A 19,988-nucleotide genomic window follows, 5' to 3' on the forward strand; every position below is an offset into this window, starting at 1 on the left:
CATTGAAAAGATATTTCCTGGAAGTTGTGTTATTTGTGACTTCAAAAGATGGTGGTCAAGAAGTTGGAACAAAGATCCCCAGGTAATCGAAATTATTCCGGAGCCCTCCCACTACGGCACCTCTTCCTTCCTTTCTTCTTTCACTCCCTCCTTTATCCCTTCCCTTACGGCGCGGTTCAGGTGTCCGCCGATATATGAGACAGATACTGCGCCATTTGCTTTCCCCCAAAACCAATTATTATTATTGGAAGTTATGTTGCCGTCAAAGCCTGATGTAACACGGAGATGTAATTCATGAAAGGGAGAGAGGCGAAATTCGCAACGAATTAAAAAAATAAAGCTTAACTTCAGGCCGGTTTTCTTGAGGAAACATCTGAAGTCCGTATCGCGGATAACACTGTGCGCCATCGACACAAACAGGCCTTGAACTCAGCCGGTTACATGGCGGAGAGGGCAACGAGTGGCTGAGCGTCGGTTTATCGCACGGTCGTGTGGCGCGAGTGAAACGCCCTTCGCAAGCTATCGGCTCGGTCGAGCTGAGCTAAATATGCACACAACGTGCGGCCCAGCGTTGGCATCCTTGCTCGTTAGCACTGGTGGTGACAAGCATTGTTTTTCTTGTCAAGCCGGAGAATAACTAGCGGGTGCTTCTACAGTTCTTCGCTGGCGCCATCGTTTAGGAAACCGCTACGTAGTGCGCTGTAGTGTTAAAGGTCGCGTGACTGGTCTTCTAGACATGTGGCACGGAAAAGGACAGGTAAGTCCCCAGCATAAACCATCCTCTTTCCTCGTTCGCTGCGGGGAATTTTCCTCGTAGTGTTTTAAGTAGTTTTAATATAATGTCCATAGAAAGGCAGCTACAAACTTAGCTGAAGGTAAAGGCAAGCCCTTTGTAATGGTTCGAATGCCTTGTCTTCTTGCCAGTGCTGATTTTCTGCGGTGCGTTAGTGTTGCCCGTTGGTGCTATATTAAGCCTTACCGCTTTCGTCACGCAAGGTTTAGCGTTCTAGCGATTACCGTTCTTTTAATGGAGATTCGAGAATAAGCCTTTCGCAGGCTCTTGTTCTCTATAAAATGGAAACGAAGGCGGAAAACAATAAATAGCCATATGAAGAAACAACACCTGAACATACTCTTTCAGCGGTTATCCGTTCCTGAAAGACGCTTCATTCCATGTGGGTTGGTTTGACGTCTGTATATTAAGCGGCTCGAAATTGCCCTGTAAATGCTGTGTTCGTACCCCTACAGGCATTTTCATACTTCATTCACAAACTCTAATGTAGTATCCTTGTTACAGCTTATCTAACTCCGTCATGTGAAGCAAAATTAATCATTATGCGCTTCATCAAACGCATCATCAGAGGCATAAAATTCAGGACAACACTTCAATGCACACTTGCCATTGGATTCCTCATATCGTGCTCTCACTCAATTGACACCAGCCGTTATCTGTGACATCAAAAGACGGTGGTCAGGAACGATATGCTTGCCCTTTGCTCAAAATAATACCAAAATCGAAATGACATTTATTCTCCCATAGCCCTTTTTGACTTTTTCATCTCGGCAGTATGTCCGATATTTTCAGTTGCACTCACGACAGAATCAGCTGACCACAACAAATATAACATACACAGATTTTTCCCTAACTACCTTGTCCGCTTCCGAAGACGCGGTTAAATGCCCTACAAAGAAGCGCCAGCGGCTAAGTCGACTTGAGGCGACGCCATGATGGCTTTTTTTTTTCTCTTGAAAAACACGATCACCGCACCATATCTGCTCGTAGACATCAAACAAGAAATGCACAGTTCCTGGCAGCGCCGATTCTTCAACCCACCGCCATCCGTGTATGACACGAGCCTGTTTCCTACACGACAGTATCATGACTGCCCTCTAGGATGAGCTTTCTTGCAATGCATATGCACGAGGTATTTTATGAGCTTGAAATGTGTGCTTTCTTCAAGTGATGGAGGGAGATGGAAGAGGGGAAAAACGGGCGTTTTTCACATTGACTATAAAGGCCATCGCAACTATTAGCGGAAAATGACGAAAAAATCTCTAGCAGGTTCAATGTAGTTTACTGTCAAACATTTACACAGCACCAAATATGAACAAAAACTTTGACTCATGAGCACGCGAAAGCGACCTAAAGCAGTTTAGGGAGTTTGAATATCGTAATACTCTTCTTGGAAGGTTCGCATATAATTCACTGTTGCTAGAGCATCAAACAGGAGGAATTTACATATCGGCTTTGAGGAACACTTTTGCTGCGAAAAAGGGGACCTCCAGCCATCACAACCTTCATCAGACGAGGCTAGCAGTAGCGAAACTGAAAACAAAGGTGTTGTCCTTAACCGCAATGCCGTCCGCGCTGCAAGCAGTCTTGTCTGATTACGAGCGGGATACAAGCTCGAAAAAAAAAAAAGTCACTCACCAGAGCAAAATATATGCGCAACAACACTGTCACGCTGTGCTATATATATGGGGTGTTTATTTCCCGCCAGTCGTTGAACTTTATCTCGGTTACACGTAGAACGGCACTAGCAGTACTAATTAAGTACACGTTTTAAGGCTCACGGAATTCGTTCTTCTTTCTTCATGCGCAATTTCAGTTTTTTTTCTTTGTACAAAAATTGTCATATTCACTTTTCAGAAAGTCTTTTGACTTCGTTGCCAGCAAACAAACACATGCGTGCGACATCAAATGACCAACATAACATCCATCCGCTTTAGCTGCTTTGAAGAGCACGCCATTCTCCTTGACTAGCCGCAGAGCAAGCACAGTTGGCTGCAGGGATAAAAGAGGTGATAAACCATTGCAGATGTGTGCCTTGTAAGCAGGCAACTGTTACGAAGGGAAGGTAGCGAGAAACGCCTCAGAGTTTACAATGATAACTTCTCGTCCTAGTTTTCTATTCAGCACGCGTTCAGCCGAGATGACCTGGAGGACATAAGCACCAAAGAAGACCTCGAAACCACCGCTAGGCGAGAACTTGGAGAGACTCCGGAGGTAAAGCAGAAGTCCCTGGAGCAGCTCCGGCAGCTTCTCCAAGGTAAACTAGCTGCTAGTTAAAAACTTTTTACAAACAGCACCAGAAGAAACGCAGTACACCTTCACTGCAACGTTGAAATCATTCGTCAAAACTTCAATGTTCAAGATTGGTTTGTTCCTGGGCGACGGTGTGTGGCTCACTTTGCGCCCCAGCCTCCCATATCTTCTTAAGGAACCAGCCGCAACATTTCCTTGCGGACAAAGTGCGTTAACGCTCGTGTGCTGCGCGATGTCGGTGCACGGTGTTGAACCTCAAGGGGTCAAATTTAATCCAGAGCTTTTCACTGCGCTGTCTATTATAGCCCGCACGAAACTTCGGGACATCATACCTCTTACAGCAGAAATGCAAATTGCTGTTTTTCTTCTCACTTCTTTGTCCCGGAAAAAGAATAAGTAAAGACGCGCGTCACCAATTTCGGTAAGGTCTTGACAGGTGTGTTATTAAATTTATGTGAAAACTGACTTTTTTAATGCTGCAATGGAGCTTTGGAGCTCATTAGTCCTCTATATTAGCGCAATTAATTAATAAGATTCCATCTTTGTGTCTGGTGCAGGAAGGAGTTAAGGTGGATTTCAGACAATGTCATTTTGTACCGTGTTTCTTTGTGCTGAGACCCCTCACTATGCTTTGCACTGGCGGGGGCTGCAATTGCGGGGGAGCCTACGAGAAGACTTTCAATAGAATAAATACGTGGACAGCATTGACGTAGTCATATGTAGATGACAAAACCTCCGCCTCTCTCTTTCCGGACAGAGAGAATGCCACTCAGTCTCGACCAGAGCGTGGGGTCATGTCAAACATATGTGGCCGTCAAATTAGTGCACATGGGGTGAAGGCGTGCAATGCTGCAAAAGTATTGCAGCCAATTTGCCTCCCCGAGTAACGTAGAAGAGACTGTGAATTCTTCTGTGTAACTTTCCATCATATCAGCCAATTTCTTGACAATTGCATAGCGCGACTGTCGGCGTAAAGAAAATCCCAAGAACTTTTGCTCTCCACCCAGAAAAGAAATAACAACGATTGCTATGATGATGATGGTGACAGTGACAACACCAGCCTCCACCCCAATGAGTGCCAGACTCCTATCTGCCATACAGATGGTACAATCCACCACTAGGCCTACATCTCTCTTATGGCCCAAGCCCACCTAAAAGCAACTAAACGCGGCCTTTTTCGTGTACGACATAGTAGGATGTTGAAGCCATTTACCCCGATAAAATCCCGCACACAACCATCCGTAAAACACAGACTGTGCTTTACATTTACGACTAAGCTGCGCGTTGATGTTCATCGTAGTTATTAAACACGTGTTATCGAGCCTGTCGCACTCGTCGCCACGGTCATTCCGCGCCACCCAACCCTTAGCCATGATGATCTCTCTATGCTTACAGGAGAGGAGGACCTCCGAATCCCGCCGGATGATGTCCTGGTCATGTTCCTTCGAGCGAAGAAGTACCGGGTGGAGGACGCCTTCAAGACTACGAGAAAGTACCTCCGCGTACGAAGGGACATGCCAGAGTATTACGATAACCTGACACCGCAGAATATCCCCTACAAAACCTTCTTCAACGATCACGGAATCATCATGTTCGGCAGACATGCACGTGGAAGAGCTGTAGGGTACCTTCGGCTAGGTGAGTGACCTTTATTTCGCCTTTGGCAACTCTGTCGAAAGGCTGCGCCGCACAGACAATGCAGGCAGCATATACAAATGAAATTATAATATAACGCGTGTGACGTACAGCATCCGGGCACAATATCTTGTACTGTGGTCGCAGAACGCCGCCTTTGCCTTTTGATGCTTGACGCTGGTATTATAGATAAAGCATGTCCTTCTCTCGTTTATTCCTTTCCTTCTTCCTTCTCTCTCTTCTCTTCCTTGCTTCCTTTCGTTCACTTCATTCCTCGTTATTTTTGTGTTTCAATTATGGCTTAATTTTATCTCCTAAATATCAGCTGATGGCTCAAAGCTTAATAATGCTTTCCGGCGAAGTGTACTGCGATACACCCGCGTCACTTTCTCCAATGCGCCAATTGAGTTAATGCCTGGCATTTTGTGGAAGGGAATCGCTGAGCATAGGAGCTATTCTATTAGAGCAAACAGTCCCGCAAGGTCCTGGAGCGCTAAAAAAGTATTACGGTGCTTGGATGCTTTCCGTCAATTTGTTTCTGCTCGTATATTTGCAAGTCTCAACTTTACGTAGGCGAGAAGTTTTATGCTGAACATTGCCACAATTGAACTTGTCTTTCAATAAAGTATGCACAAAATTCGCGCTCCACAGTTGGCAAACAATTAGGATTCAACCAGATGGAATATCAGAGAATTAATTATGCATCTGTTTCCTAATATTGCTTCATAACTAGACGACTTCCTTGTCCAGACACTTGCAAAAGACTTCTGAACATATCGTAACCACCAATTAGTATAGATTTATGATGCCTATTTAAATGGTCACCGCCTGCCTGTACAGAAACCCGCATTTAAAGCTGCGCTAAGGGGAAAAAATAAAAGAAAAGAGTTCGAGTAGGCTACCCTCCGGGAACTTCTTGAACGTAACTGACAGCACTCACTCTGTTACTCAGTAAATACCAAATAAAGCCCCGGTTAACAGTTCTGCGCGACTCCAAGAATTCCAAGCGATTTTTTTGACGAAGAATCATCGGCGCGATAGAGTCACCAGAGACGCCATATTTGGACAGCGAAAACGCAGCAAGAAACGCACAGATTGCGACATTGCACTACGGCAGTGGTTAATGACAGTCTCATCGCGTTTGTTTTGTTTTCTAATCTTTTTTTTTAACATTATTCCTTCGTAAGCGACACGTTTAACCTTCAGAACACATGATAGGAAAAAAACACGGACATTTTCAAATTTTAGAGAGCGCCGATGACAATGGCCAATATGAGACTGAAACCGCTTGACCCGCCGACCAGAAAATCCTATCGCGTAAACTTCTGACAGCTTGCGCTTCAGGGGATTCTCTGACGGTGGTTTCACACAGGCTGCGAGGAACCGTTGGAAGCGAATTAAACTTCGCAGTTTTGTATCCCAGCAAAGTTGGTCGTGCTGCTCTCGCACGTTTGAACAGTTTCAACAGTGCTTGCTCACTAAAAAATAGAGCTTGATGTGAACACGACTAAAAAATTAAATTCGCCGCATTCAAACAGCAATCTATCACGTACCTAGCCTGAATTAGTGTTTCCCTTTATTGTCACTTTAAACGTTTTCGTTCTTTCCCCAACAGACAAAATTGAGTTCGCCAAGATGCACTGCCAACATGCGTTTCGCCTCCAAAATAGCTTGGTTTTCGAACGTCGTAAACTTTTCTAGAAAGCGCGCCGTCATCTCAATGTTGAATTAGGTCGGCGCATGCTTTACGCTTCCATGTGATTTATTTCGCCTGAAATGTCGCGGCTTCATGCACTCAACAGCTGGATACACAGTATTAGAGAGGTCTAAGGATCACAGGGCAAATCACACTTAATCATCAGGGATTGCAGAATTCAACAGCTAATTTTGTTTTTATTAAGTATTCTTACGTGTTTCGCGACAGTTTTATATCACCCTGAGGAAAATTCCAACCCTCTAAGGGCATTTGCTTTCTGTTTTTAAAAATGAGCTCCCCAAAGTGTGAATTAATAAGTAGCGCAACCATGTGACGCTACTCATTCACATTAAGCAGCAAGCGGTTCCAACATCAAGATCATTTGGTCAGGAACAGGCTGTTGAATACGGCTCTAGACATTCTGTATGGATTTCCGAGCGTTCCTGTTGATCCTTGTGGGCCTGTATTTTTTGCCAACTGCCCTTTAAAAAATAGAGTGAATCATTATTTCTTTTTGTCGAAGGTAAATGGAATACTGACATCTGCACAATAGGTGACCTTATGAGGTGCACAGCGGTAGCTGTAGAATCCAACCTCCGCGAAGAAGAGACCCAAGTACACGGTTTTGTGGCCATCATAGATCTTGAAGGATTCGGCTTCCACCAGCTGATCCATATGACTCCGAGATTCGTGCGAAGAGTCGCCACCATTGCACAGGTAAGTAGTGGTCCTAGTGGCTTCTGCAGTTCTCGTCATAATATTTTGTTATTTTAAATGCATTTTAATCATTGACCTCTTCTTTTACTTAGCACGACGATGAATTTCTCTTGTGAAAAATTCGCTAAATATTTTTAAGTTTTCCTTTTTTTGTTCTAATTGCTAAGCAATTAGAGAGCCAACCTTACTTATTGGTTTGTACAGTGCAGGGTTTTTGTGCGAGTGGGCCTTAAATAAATCGAACGGAGAAGTAACAAGACAGAAGGCCGAACCCGATGTGAGTTAGGTGTGTCATCTCTTAACGACATGACAGCATGAGATATCGAAAACAGTAGCCGTTACATTGTTCCGCACAGTGCATAAGCCAAAGCCACCGCCCATATCACGCGCTTAAATTCCTGTCGGCTGTCGTTTTTGTTGAGCACAGTAGGCGATGCTGGCTGTCTTTTTTCTTGCTCTATTAACGAATTAGCGGGGCTCTACTAACTATCTTCTGAGCCTTTAAATTTATGACAAAACTCCAAACAGAAGTTGAAGGTCACCCTGAGAAGTACCTTGCACAGCAATTCTTTAATATGATACCAAATACAATTCTTTTTTGTTTCATACGCAAAAAGAACCAGCCAAAAATATAAAAGGGGCTTCGTGAGGAGTACATTTCACTTATGAGCTGCTGGTTCAGGACACCTCACTTCGTGGCGCGCGAATGGGTATCAGTGGACTTTTTTTTAATAACAGCCATAGCTGTTTTCGTAATCACAGAATGAACATGGGAGGGAAAACCTCAGGGTGTGCCGACGTTTCGGCAAACGGACTTGTCTTCGTCTGGGCAAAGCGTTCGTCATTGGCGGGGTTTAAATAGCGTCATCCCTGACGCTTTCCTTCCCTTGTTCACTTTGTGATAATCAAGAACCATCTGACCAACCTCTCTCTAACATGGATAGCTGTTTGGGGGACATTTCACCACTGACGAGCATCACCTTGTCTTGTTTGGTCACGTGACGCCATGCGTAGCGTTATATGTGATGGGAGAATATTTGTGTAGGGCGAGAACGCGCAGTCGTGTGAGAGAACGGCCACGTCGCTGCTTCTTACGTTGCCTAAAGTAATATTTTACCCACAGCAACAGCAGAAGCTGCAACCAGCTCCAGCTGAGTCTTGAGTCTTAGCCAGCAGAGGTAACCACTAGCAGCACATTTCTCATCACACAAGCTTTCTTTTTCGAATAATTAAAACTGAAATCTGAAATAAATATCAGGGTATTTTGTCCCTGCAGACTGTTCTGCAGACTGCAGACTGCCTGTATCTGCAAAAAATACACATTATGTTGCTTTTGGTCGCCCACAGTATTCCTCACAATGCTGCGCATGAAAAATACAGTTCACCAACCTAATCTCTTCCAACAAGAATTTTACTCTGAAATATGCTCCGCTTGCGTTGATCCCCTGATGTGCACTGTAGCCGCGCGCTGGCTCTCTAGAAACTTGCCCTGTAATTAACATGTCATTCTCTTCGGGTTAGGCAAGCATTGAAGATTGGTTAAAAATGTTAAGCGGAAGTTTTTATGCTGTAAAGTTAAATGATCAAATTATCTTCACATTGTGCGTCACAAAGCGAAGGCCGATCCTTCTTCCTCTGCGTCGTTTTCTTCTGATTACGGCTTTGACAAAGAAAGAACTGCAGCAGGCAATATTCTCCACTACGCTTTATATATAGTGAATTTTAGCTGTTTTCGGCAGAGAGCTTCGGTTCGGGTTTCCCTAGGCTGTGACGTCAGAAGAGAGTACGCATAATGGCCAGTAGCGCTGTGCGCTCACCAAACAGTGAAGCATTCCCTGCTCAGCTCAGTGCTGAGAGCCCACGTGACTTATGACGGTTAACTGGCGGGAATCAATTACAGCAGTAAAACGTCTTTTATTTACTTTCGTCTCCATTCACATATGTCCTAAACGTCAGCTGGTCTAGAAGCAAGCGCAGTAAAGTATGACGTCATTTAAGCTGCAGCATATCAGAATAGCAAGCTGATAGCAGCACTCATAAAACTTAAAGGTGGCAACAAAAAAGGTTTTGAATACTATGATCGCTGGCAGGGCTCCGGTATGACAACAGGAAAACTAATTTGTTAGGAGGAAAGGAAAGTCGTGTTATGAGTGTTTTCAGGAAAGTGCGAGCGCATAAAGATAAAAGCTCGAAGACAAGTTCCATTTAGTCTATTTCCTTTAGGCCATCACTGGTGTCCACCGAGACGTGAGACAATTACTGCGCTATTTTATTTCCTCAAGAGCCAATTTTCATCGCTATAGATGCCCGTCCTGCAGTCCATTTTAAGGCTTTATCTCAAAGCACTGTGGCTGAAATACTTCAATATCCGCACTTTTTCTTGTTTTTCCTTAATGTAAGCTGAAGCAATCATCGACATCGGCAAATGAACGCTGTGTGATCGACAGGTGGCCAGAGTTGTAGAGTAGATGCATTCGGAAGGCTTTCGTTACTTTCGTGAGGGATACTGAGGAAAGCTGTTTTAATCTGTCTCTTCTTTTTTTCAGGACTCCCTACCTACGCGTATAAAAGCAATCTGCTATGTCAACACACCACCTGTATACAAAATTGTCCACGCGCTTATAAAGCCATTCCTCTCTGCGAAACTGCTGAACAGGGTGAGATAATTAATACTGCGCGTGGTCACGGCGAAACATGGCGAGATATAGGAGTGATCATCTTGAACGTCGAAGGCAGATCAAATAATAGAGCCACAAAAGCTTAGTGATGAAGGCACTCGGCATAAACCTCTGCATTAATTTAAAGCCATATCAAACCAAAGAGAAAAGGCCGCCTACTTATATGTCAAGATGGCCTTGCTGTGAAAGTAGATTTCGGCGCGGTATGAGAGACGTTACACAGGCAGAGCCTTATTTCTGCAAGGCTAATTTCACGAGCCACAATAATGAGCCTTATGGATATACTCTAATCATATGGTTGTAACGCTAAAAAAGAACAGATTTTCCTTCAAACACTATATGACTTTCTGGCACCCCTACCAACAAGTGTTCTTATTTTTATCACGCAAAGCTCGCTCTTTCCTAGTAGGGCAAGCTCAACTTGAAAACTAAGTATTCAAGCAAAGTTCTTTGATTTTCAGGAAAGAAATAGCCTGTAAAATTATTTCAGCATTCAAATCACATCGTCGAATGCCTGCGCCCACTTGAGGTATTCTGCCTCCAAAACGTAGTGTTAAAGGAATGGCGGCGTAGTTTTGGACATCGCAAAATTGTTGTACGAGTACATTACTAAGAATACAAGGAAACCGCAGTAAAAGCCTTGTCGAGATATTTGTATATTCTGAGGGTTACAAATTAGGTGTGCTTGGGTTTCAAGGGATATGGGCGCGAAGCATTCCCTAGCAAACAGAAAGCTTTTCTAACGGTTATTTTTCTGAAGATGATGGTACCAGATACAGCTTAAGGTCTTAATGGTCTAATATGTATACCGACCTTATGATGGATGCTGTGACCGAATGGTTCATTCGCTGGTTGCTCAAATAAGTGAAAAGAACAGAGCTCCGTAGCATGTTTGATACCCAGCGTATTTTTTTTTTTTTGTAAAAGAGTTGGCCACAATCAATAGGCGGCAGTTTCAATGCCATGACGGGGGCCATTCGCTCAATTTCTGTGCGGCTAGACGCAACTGAGAGGCAGCTTTCGTAAAAAGACCAGTTTACTATATGGGCACCATCTAGCCGAGAAAATAACTGTCTTACATCAGTTTTGATTCAGCTTTCCTTTCTCTTTGGTAATAGCTTAAGCAGCACAATTGCTTACGTGAGTAATGAGGGACGTTTTTGCATAAGACATGAGATCCGTGTATTTTATTATCGCCTCAACTGACGCACGTGTAATTATTATTTTCAGGTGCACTTTCTGGCTGGCGACATTTCAGAGCTTCACGAAGTTGTTCCACCTGAATTAATATTGAAGGAGTTTGGCGGAACGCAAGAAGATTATGACTTCGACGCACAGGAGAAGTTTTTCCACAGCAAGACGGATTATTTTGAAACAATGCTTCAGTGCGGTTACCCAACGAAGTGAACTGAACATGGTGACATCAATCTAGGAGGAGGAAGAGGATAATCAAAAGCAGGGAGGTTATATCACACTCTGCTTCTGAACCTCCCCATACAAAAAAGTCCTATGGGCGTCTATGGAAAAAACTATGTCCGTCTATGACCTTTTATGAACGTCTATAAGCACCTATAAAGGTGCTTATTGCCAGCTATTGAAAAATCTATGCCACTAAAGCTATAGCTTTGGAACCATTCAATTGTCTTTAGCTCTCTATAGAAAAATATATCAGCCTGTATAGACAGCTATAGACAGAAATAGGAAATGTCTATAGCTATTTGGGCCAAAATTCTATAGCCGGCCATAGGACATTTTTGTATGGGTCATGCCTTTCTTTTCCTTGCAATTCCCTATGTGATCCTCCTAGGCATTGTTACGTCTCGCCTACGACGCGCGGTATAGCCGGCGCGGATGCAACGGACGCCACGGCTTCGTTCAAAGTGGCGGTCATTTTGGGCCCGTTCATCGCTGCCGCAACGCCTCCCGCCAAGCGCGTCCAGGCAGGTTTCAGTGCCACTTGTCGTTGTGCGTGCGTGTGTGTGTGTGTGCATGTTGGTGCCCACGCTTGTCAAAGCGCGGCAGCCGGGGAGAGGAGCTCCCCAACTGGGAGGCGAGGAGGTCTGACCGGCGCCGGCCCGGCGGACGCGCCCGTCACGTCTGGACATGTTCAAGCGTCGCCGTATCGGACGCCTCTTCCCAAGCCGTTCCTTCTTGCCCTCGACTCCGTGGGTATAAAGGGAGCTGCCCCGGACGCCAAGGAGAGACTTCGATTTCTTCCTGCGAGTAACGTGGTCGCCCTGACCGGCTGCTCTTTTGCGATGCCAGAATAAACAAGTTGTTCTGTTGCCAGTCGACTCATCCTTTGCCGGGACCTTCGGATGTTTCCAGCTTTGCCCCAGGCCGCCAGGCCAACGCTACCCTTGGGGCTTGCAACCCTTTTGCAACAACTGGTTGCCAGCGGTGGGATCCCGACAACGGAGGCCAGCAGCGAAGATATGCGGTCAACTGTATGCTGAGCAGCACAACGACCATCCGGTAGCAGTGCAACAAGCCCTGTGTGATGACTGGTTGCCTGCAGCGGAACGACTGCGCTGAATTCTTGGCTGCGAGGTTTGGTGAGTGCGGGACTTTCTTCTTCTGAGTTTTGCCAGGCTTTTGTTAGTGTCAGAAACAGAGCTGGTAATTGTGTTGTCGTTGCTGCCGGGTTAGTTTGCGGCAAGACAATAGTAGGCAGTAGAGAAAGCAGCATTCGGAGCAGCCATGGATTTGAAGTCGTTGCGCAAACCGAAATTGCTGGAGCTTGCAAGAGAGTTGGGTCTGGATGTCTCAGACAAACTCAGAAAACCAGAACTGCTAAGGGCTATTCTTGAGTTGGAGGCTGAGGATGACGAGCTGTCGGAATGCCTTGAGACCATTGAGGAGAGGGAGCAAAAAAGAGAAAGACGCGCGCGAACGTAAAGAGCAAAAAGAGGAGCGCGAGCGTAAAGAGCAAAAAGAGAAAGACGAGCGCGAACGTAAAGAACAAAAAGATAAAGAGAAAGAAGAGCGCGCTTTGGAAATGAAGCGTCTCGAGGTAGAGATGGAACGCGCTCGTAATGGAAGTCAGGCACACGGTGCAGGAGAACGGGTATCGTTCAAAATGACTGACCTGATGCGGCCGTTTAAGCTTGGAGAGGACATTGGTTTGTTCCTGGTTAACTTTGAGCGAACGTGCGAGAAGCAGGGGTTCTCTCGGGAAACGTGGCCACAGCGCTTGCTCACTTTGTTACCCGGCGAGGCGGCCGACGTAGTCGCTCGCTTGAAGAGAGAGGAGGCAGAGGATTTCGACCAAGTGAAATCGAGTCTGCTAAAAAAGTACAGGCTGTCAGTGGAGGCGTTCCGTCGGAAGTTTCGGGAAAATGAAAAAGGCAGAAGTGAGTCATATACAGAGTTTGCCTACAGGCTTATGTCAAACATGCAGGAGTGGCTCAAAGAAGAGAAAGCGTTTGGTGACCACGAGAAAATTCTGCAGTGTTTCGGGCTGGAACAGTTTTATAGTCGGTTACCTGAGAACGTGCGGTACTGGGTCTTGGATAGGCCAGACGTTAGTACAGTGGCTAAAGCCGCCGAGCTAGCCGAGGAGTTTGTGACGCGTCGGGCTCGCGGAGCTAAGGACGGTCAAAAGGGTGAATTTGGCTCCAAGTCTGAGAGGCCGAAGTTCACACCCATGAGAGCAAGGGGGGCACACGTAGTGCGGATGCGAGTGAAAGCAGTCCGACCGAACATAAGGAGACGGCGGCAGCCGAAGCCGAACACAGAAAGCGGTTCGAGAGGAGGCAAGCGCGCGTGTGTTATACGTGCCAGAAGCCGGGTCACTTTTCGGCGCAGTGTCCAGAAACAAAAAGAGAAGTCGTGTGTTTGTCATTATGTAGCACTGACGAGAACATGAAGCTTCTCGAGCCTTACATGCGAGACTTCCTCGTGAACGGGAAAGAGTGCCGAGTGCTTCGTGATTCCACAGCTACAATGGATGTAGTTCACCCCTCTTAGGTAGAACCCGATATGTTCACGGGCGAGTGCGCATGGATCAAGCAAGCCGTGGAAGCTCATAGCGTGTGTCTGCCCGTAGCAAAAGTGCTTATTGAAGGACCTTTCGGAGCACTTGAGACGGAGGCCGTAGTGTCATCTATGCTGCCCCCCCAGTACCCGTACCTATTTTCGAACAGGTCCGATCACCTCCTGCGCGAGAAGGGGCTTTTGTTTGGTGAGGCTAGCGTTCAGGCCTTAACCAGATCGAGAGTTCGGGAGCTCGCTGCAAAGGTGGTAGTTGCGGGGCCGACGTTGTCGAACAATGAGAAAGGGTCGGAGGCGCAGCAAGCTGATATTCAGAGCACGTCCGAACTGAATAAAATTGAGCCTGTAGCGTTGAAGGCACCAGGTACTGGAGAGGAAATGCCCGACACGGGAAAGTTAGAAGAGCTTCCGGTCGAGCTTCCGGGACTAGGCTCAGTGACGAACAGGGAAGACACTGATCAGGTCATTAGTGACTTAATCATTAAAGCACCGCTGTCGCCTGAGCAGAAAACCGAACTACACCAACTCTTACAAGAGTTTCAAGGTCAGTTCTCTGAGAGGCCTGGTAGGACTTCTGTCCTTACTCATGATATAGAACTTACCTCCCCAGAGCCAGTACGATCCAAGGCGTACCGGGTGTCATCCCGCCAGCGCGATATTATGGAGGCTGAGGTAAAGAAAATGCTACAGCTCGGTGTTATTGAGGCGGGTGAGAGTGATTATGCTTCCCCTTTGATTTTAGTTGAGGTACCGGGCAAGGAACCTCGTCCTTGCGTCGACTACCGCAGGCTTAATTCCATCACTAAGGATCAAATTTATCCGATCCCTAACATCGAGGAGCGCCTTGAGAAAGTTAGTAGCGCTCAGTTTATTTCCACCCTAGATCTTGTCAGGGGTTATTGGCAGGTTCCACTTACAGAAGAGGCTAGTAGGTATGCGGCGTTCATTTCACCAATGGGAACATTCCGTCCTAAAGTTTTGAGTTTTGGTTTGAAGAACGCGCCATACTGCTTTTCAAGCCTCATGGACAAAGTGTTGCGGGGACAGGAAGAATTCGCTTTACCGTATTTAGACGACGTAGCGATATTCTCCGCATCCTGGTCTGAGCATATGGCACACTTGCGGGCAGTGCTAACCCGCCTGCGCGAAGCGGGCTTGACAGTCAAGGCTCCCAAGTGCCAATTAGCACAGGCCGAGGTTGTCTACCTCGGTCACGTGATTGGACAGGGTCGTCGCCGCCCCTCTGAAATAAAGGTGGCCGCTGTGCGAGACTTCCCGCAACCGCGCACGAAGACCGATATTCGGTCGTTCTTAGGTGTCGCCGGCTACTATCAGAGGTACATCCCCAGGTACTCCGATATCGCGGCTCCCCTGACGGATGCTCTAAGAAAAACAGAGCCCCAAACAGTCGTCTGGAGCGAGACAAAGGAAAGAGCTTTTAGCGCCTTAAAGAGCGCCCTAACAAGCCAGCCTGTGCTACGATCGCCAGACTACACAAAAGGGTTCGTTGTTCAGTGCGATGCTAGTGAGCGAGGCATGGGCGTTGTACTGCGCCAAAGGGACAATGGAGAAGTGGAACACCCCGTCCTGTATGCTAGTCGTAAGCTGACCTGTCGTGAGCAGGCGTACAGCGCCACCGAGAAAGAGTGTGCGTGTCTCGTGTGGGCCGTTCAGAAATTGTCATGCTACCTAGCCGGCTCGAGGTTTATCATTGAGACGGATCACTGCCCTCTCCAATGGCTGCAGACCATCTCTCCCAAAAATAGCCGCCTCCTGCGCTGGAGCCTCGCTTTGCAACAATATTCCTTTGAGGTGCGTTACAAAAAGGGGAGTCTCAACGGTAACGCCGATGGCTTAAGTCGAAGCCCCTAACGTAGGAATCCGCCTCAAAGTTGTTTGTTACTGATGTTTTCTTCCTGAGGCAGGATTTTTAACATATTGCTTTTGTTTAGTGTTTCAAAGTGATTATGTGCTTTCTAGTGCAATTTTCCACTTTGTGGACGCGTTCTGAGTGCTGCTTGACTACTGTAAGGAACTAGGCAGTAGTATAAAAGGGGAAAGAGCCTGGCAGAGCTTAGTGAGGGTTGTCTCGTGCTTGCTGACTGAGCGGTTGCGTTTCGGCGTAGTTCTAACGCTTGCTGGGAACGAGCACAAAAATGGCAACTCTCCCGAAGTGACTTTGCAGTGCCCTGTGTGAACCTGAACCTGAGAACGAGGCCTTCTCTGTGCGCTGCGCTCAAGCAACGTCCAGGGACGACCGGTTTCGATTATGAGCATCATCGAGCGACATCCCTCTGGACAGCGGATGCAGTCCCCTGACCATCGGGATCTCCTTCTCCCGGCGGGGCGGTCTGTTACGTCTCGCCTACGACGCGCGGTATAGCCGGCGCGGATGCAACGGACGCCGCGGCTTCGTTCAAAGTGGCGGTCATTTTGGGCCCGTTCATCGCTGCCGCAACGCCTCCCGCCAAGCGCGTCCAGGCAGGTTTCAGTGCCACGTGTCGTCGTGCGTGCGTGTGTGTGTGTGTGTGCATGTTGGTGCCCACGCTTGTCAAAGCGCGGCAGCCGGGGAGAGGAGCTCCCCAACTGGGAGGCGAGGAGGTCTGACCGGCGCCGGCCCGGCGGACGCGCCCGTCACGTCTGGACATGTTCAAGCGTCGCCGTATCGGACGCCTCTTCCCAAGCCGTTCCTTCTTGCCCTCGACTCCGTGGGTATAAAGGGAGCTGCCCCGGACGCCAAGGAGAGACTTCGATTTCTTCCTGCGAGTAACGTGGTCGCCCTGACCGGCTGCTCTTTTGCGATGCCAGAATAAACAAGTTGTTCTGTTGCCAGTCGACTCATCCTTTGCCGGGACCTTCGGATGTTTCCAGCTTTGCCCCAGGCCGCCAGGCCAACGCTACCCTTGGGGCTTGCAACCCTTTTGCAACAGCATTCACTACCAATTTTAACCTTGGCCAATCCGCGCGCGTGGGTATGTGCCATGTCTACTGAGGTCAACAACAGCAGGGAGGTTAAAAAGTTATGCTCGAAAGGACAATGCTGGAGAAGCTGGCCACCGCCATCGCCAAGGAGTAGAACGTGTTTTTGTCTTGAAAGGTCGTAATCTCAATGAAATTAAAGTGTTCCTACTACCCTTCCTTTCGCTATGCGCTTAGAGAACTGTCATCATTTGCGCAAAGCTCAGCCATCTCACAACAAACAGCGTATGCACATGCAGTTATCAAATACTACGATGTTTAGTATCCGCTGCCGATTGGCTGTTTTAAAAAAATGTGTAACGGGTATTCCTAACGTAGCATTTATCAGAGCAAGCCGTTGGCACAAATGGTCCCGGTCCGAACAAGGTTTTGTTTTCGGTTGTTTATTAAGAAATCTGAAGTTTAAACCAATGAACAAGAAAGAACGCACTATATGACGTCGCATAAAACTCCTATAAAGCGTGAAAAGAATGAAAATTAATGTAATCCTGATATTACTTCGGCCCAAATGCAGCGTCCCAGATACTGGCCCTGATAACGGTGCTTCTGGAGTGATTGCGGTATGGTAAGGTATTCTATTTCTGGCTACGCTAATAATGATTAGGTAGGCAATCTAAGATCAAGCAGCTAGAGTGTAGTTTTGCGTTAGTTCTATTGCACTCTATTTTGTTGGCGCCTTATAAGGTGTCAGAATTACTCTTTGAGCGCTTTCTTATCGCTGAGAGTGGTAGTTCAATAATTGGTCTATTCCGGTAGTAACATCGTCCATTTGTTGAATGGAACACGTGAAGACCACTTTCATCTGTCCGGCTCAGCAAATACCAACTCAAGAATAGATGCAGTTTCATGGTCCAAGGAGTTTCCTTGCAAATTTACTTTATTAGGAATGTAATTGCAAATGCAGAAGGCGCAAATGTCTTTAAATTTATTTCACAGTTAATCAAGGCTTCGTGAAACATTTCAAGGCATAAGCTGATGTAACCTAGAACACTTGCATCTTCAGCACGCAAGAAATATTTCACAGAAATAAATTTTGCAGGTTCCACATCGTCCATTTGTTGAATGGAACACGTGAAGACCACTTTTATCTGTCCGGCTCAGCAAATACCAACTCAAGAATAGATGCCGATTCACCTTCTATTCGCGTAGGCTATTGAACAACTTGTTGTATATTCAGATTAAGCATAATGTCATATATGCATGAAACATTGATGTCAAGACTCGTATCGTGCTACGGACAGTCCGAGTCAACTTCTCGGAGGTTAAAATTACCAGTAAGGAATATTTTATCATGAAAAAATGGTGTCATGTAGTCACGGCCAGATCACGCAAAAAGTTGCGGCGGTGAGTCAGCTTAACTGCACACAGCGAATAATAAAAACGAACTACTCCCGCGTGAGTTTCAAAGAAAGACGCTCATTATTATTATTTTCTTGCAAAGTTAGTGCCTGGATATTTTTCTTCACTAGGATCGCCACTCCCCCTCCATGTGCTGTGCTCTATCACGGCGGAACACAATACCGGTCTTTATCTTGCAGTCAGACAGTGGGTGCTGCAGTCGGCTACATGCTCACTGATAAGGAGATATGAAGAGATGTGTTTTGAAGTATGCAACGCTCTACGAAGTTAATGGCATACCGCACCTGCCCAGAGGTCACCTTCGCCTTTGTGTGCGATCATTGAACTTGTATTCTTTTTATTGATTACTTGCTAAAACCTGCGTTCATGTATGAAAGCTTGTTCACTATGCTAAGACAGGGCACTGAATGACGCACGGAAGATAATAAACCACTGCCCACAAACTGGGAATTTCTCCGGCATTTGTGTAATGCAGAATAAAGGTAACTATACAGAGGAATGAGACGCCAAGTATCTCACTGTACGTAGTCACAATACGCTGCCAGGGTGAGAACATACTGTAAGGTAGTTGTTTCAGCTTTTGCTTTTTCTAATAAGGTCTTTTCTCCTTATTGTCACACAAACACAAATGCCAAAGCAATTGTGCTCGTAGATAGTATGTGGTGCTGCCTTAATACCAAGCATAGCATTGCTCCTTTCAGAACACAGTGGACGTCGTACTAGGCTCCCCAGCTTCGCCGCTCGCTCTCGTCCATGCCGACAGATGGCAGCACTTGCACAGTAGCGCTCAACAGTGTCTTTCGTCACCGGTCATTTACACAAACCAAAAAAGCCAAAAACATTGAACGCAGCTGGTTGGGCATCAAGAAGGAAATCGAGTGGAAGGGTGCGATGGCCTTCACGCGCGTGACTCCGTCCCTGCTAAACGCCTTGTGCCGACTTTCCGCTCAGTCGAGGGACGTCCGCTGTGAAAGCATATCTGCGGGGAAACGCGTTTGTCTGCTGCGGGCGGAGCGCCACACGCGCTTCTGGTGACGAGCTTGCAGTGTTTCTCAGGGAACCCGTGAATAGGTTCGTGGATGCTGCCCCAGTGCAAGTGAGGTCCTCGCGTTGCCGTAGTTTACGTTGAGCACGATATTTGTGAAAAGCTGCACGGTTGCTTCGACTTTCGAGACATGTGGCACGGGAAGGGACAGGTGAGTGCCGCGCATGAACTATTCTGTTTCCCTTTCTCCCAGACAGCGTTGGCGGCGCAGTGGCAAGTTCTTTAAATGCAGGGTACGCACAGAAGTAAACGCATCAAGCTAGGGCTTTCTTTCCAAAAATACGCGTTCGTTATTAAAAAATAGTAAATGCTGGTGCTGGCAGATAGAGATCGCTGACAAGCAACGTTTCTTCATTCAGGCTGCAATAGGCGCGATTGTGTTTAATCAGAATAGACTGACATCCACCTTTATTTATGGCTGCACCTAACAGGGCGACAGCCTATCAAAGGGGTTTCACCTAAGATTTCAAACAATTTTTAGAAATAGGCGTTCTTGAGTTAAAAAGAGCGTTTTTTTTTTCGGCATAGCATTGTCACCGGTGTAGTACATCACAATAAGCTAAAACGTGCTAATAGCAGGCCGGGTAAGCAATATCGGATAGGTAACTTTTAACTATTAGTGTTAGACTGCTTAATTATTGGTAGGTGTGTAGCCCACCGTAATTAATATCCGTGTCAGTTTTTAAAATTTCGATAACATTGTTACCCTCGCCGCTATGGACCAACAAATTTTGGCTACATCGCGCCAGAATGCATTCGCTTTCGAGAAGCTAGCAGGGAAAGCATCCTCTCCAGTGCACGTAACTGGCCGAAATAGCCAAAGTTTGTTGCGCCACAACG

The 19,988-nt window shown here is 46.6% G+C and overlaps 2 protein-coding genes across 3 annotated transcripts in view; both read left to right on the plus strand.

The window, feature by feature from the left end:
• The window catches only part of LOC144129807 (uncharacterized), a 76,291-nt gene that overhangs the window by 14,709 nt on the left and 41,594 nt on the right, over positions 1–19,988 (plus strand). Inside the window, exons 7-8 of the mRNA XM_077663876.1 lie at positions 18,579–18,649; positions 19,205–19,299. Of these exons, the coding sequence (XP_077520002.1) occupies positions 18,579–18,649; positions 19,205–19,299 (166 nt within the window). The remainder of the gene's footprint in view (positions 1–18,578; positions 18,650–19,204; positions 19,300–19,988) is intronic.
• LOC144128318 (alpha-tocopherol transfer protein-like) lies at positions 203–11,239 on the plus strand. 2 transcript variants are annotated; one of them, XM_077661639.1, is made up of 6 exons: positions 223–757; positions 2,906–3,050; positions 4,442–4,684; positions 6,901–7,094; positions 9,641–9,751; positions 11,003–11,239. In XM_077661639.1, exons 1-6 carry the CDS (start codon positions 737–739, stop codon positions 11,177–11,179), a joined length of 891 nt encoding a protein of 296 aa, XP_077517765.1. In that variant the 5' UTR covers positions 223–736; the 3' UTR covers positions 11,180–11,239. The 2 variants fall into 2 exon arrangements, with proteins under 2 accessions (XP_077517766.1, XP_077517765.1); XM_077661640.1 differs by lacking the exon at positions 9,641–9,751 and having other exon boundaries at positions 203–757.

The sequence above is a fragment of the Amblyomma americanum genome, chromosome 4 (genome assembly GCF_052857255.1).
Source record: "Amblyomma americanum isolate KBUSLIRL-KWMA chromosome 4, ASM5285725v1, whole genome shotgun sequence".
Classification (NCBI taxonomy): Eukaryota; Metazoa; Arthropoda; class Arachnida; order Ixodida; family Ixodidae; genus Amblyomma; species Amblyomma americanum.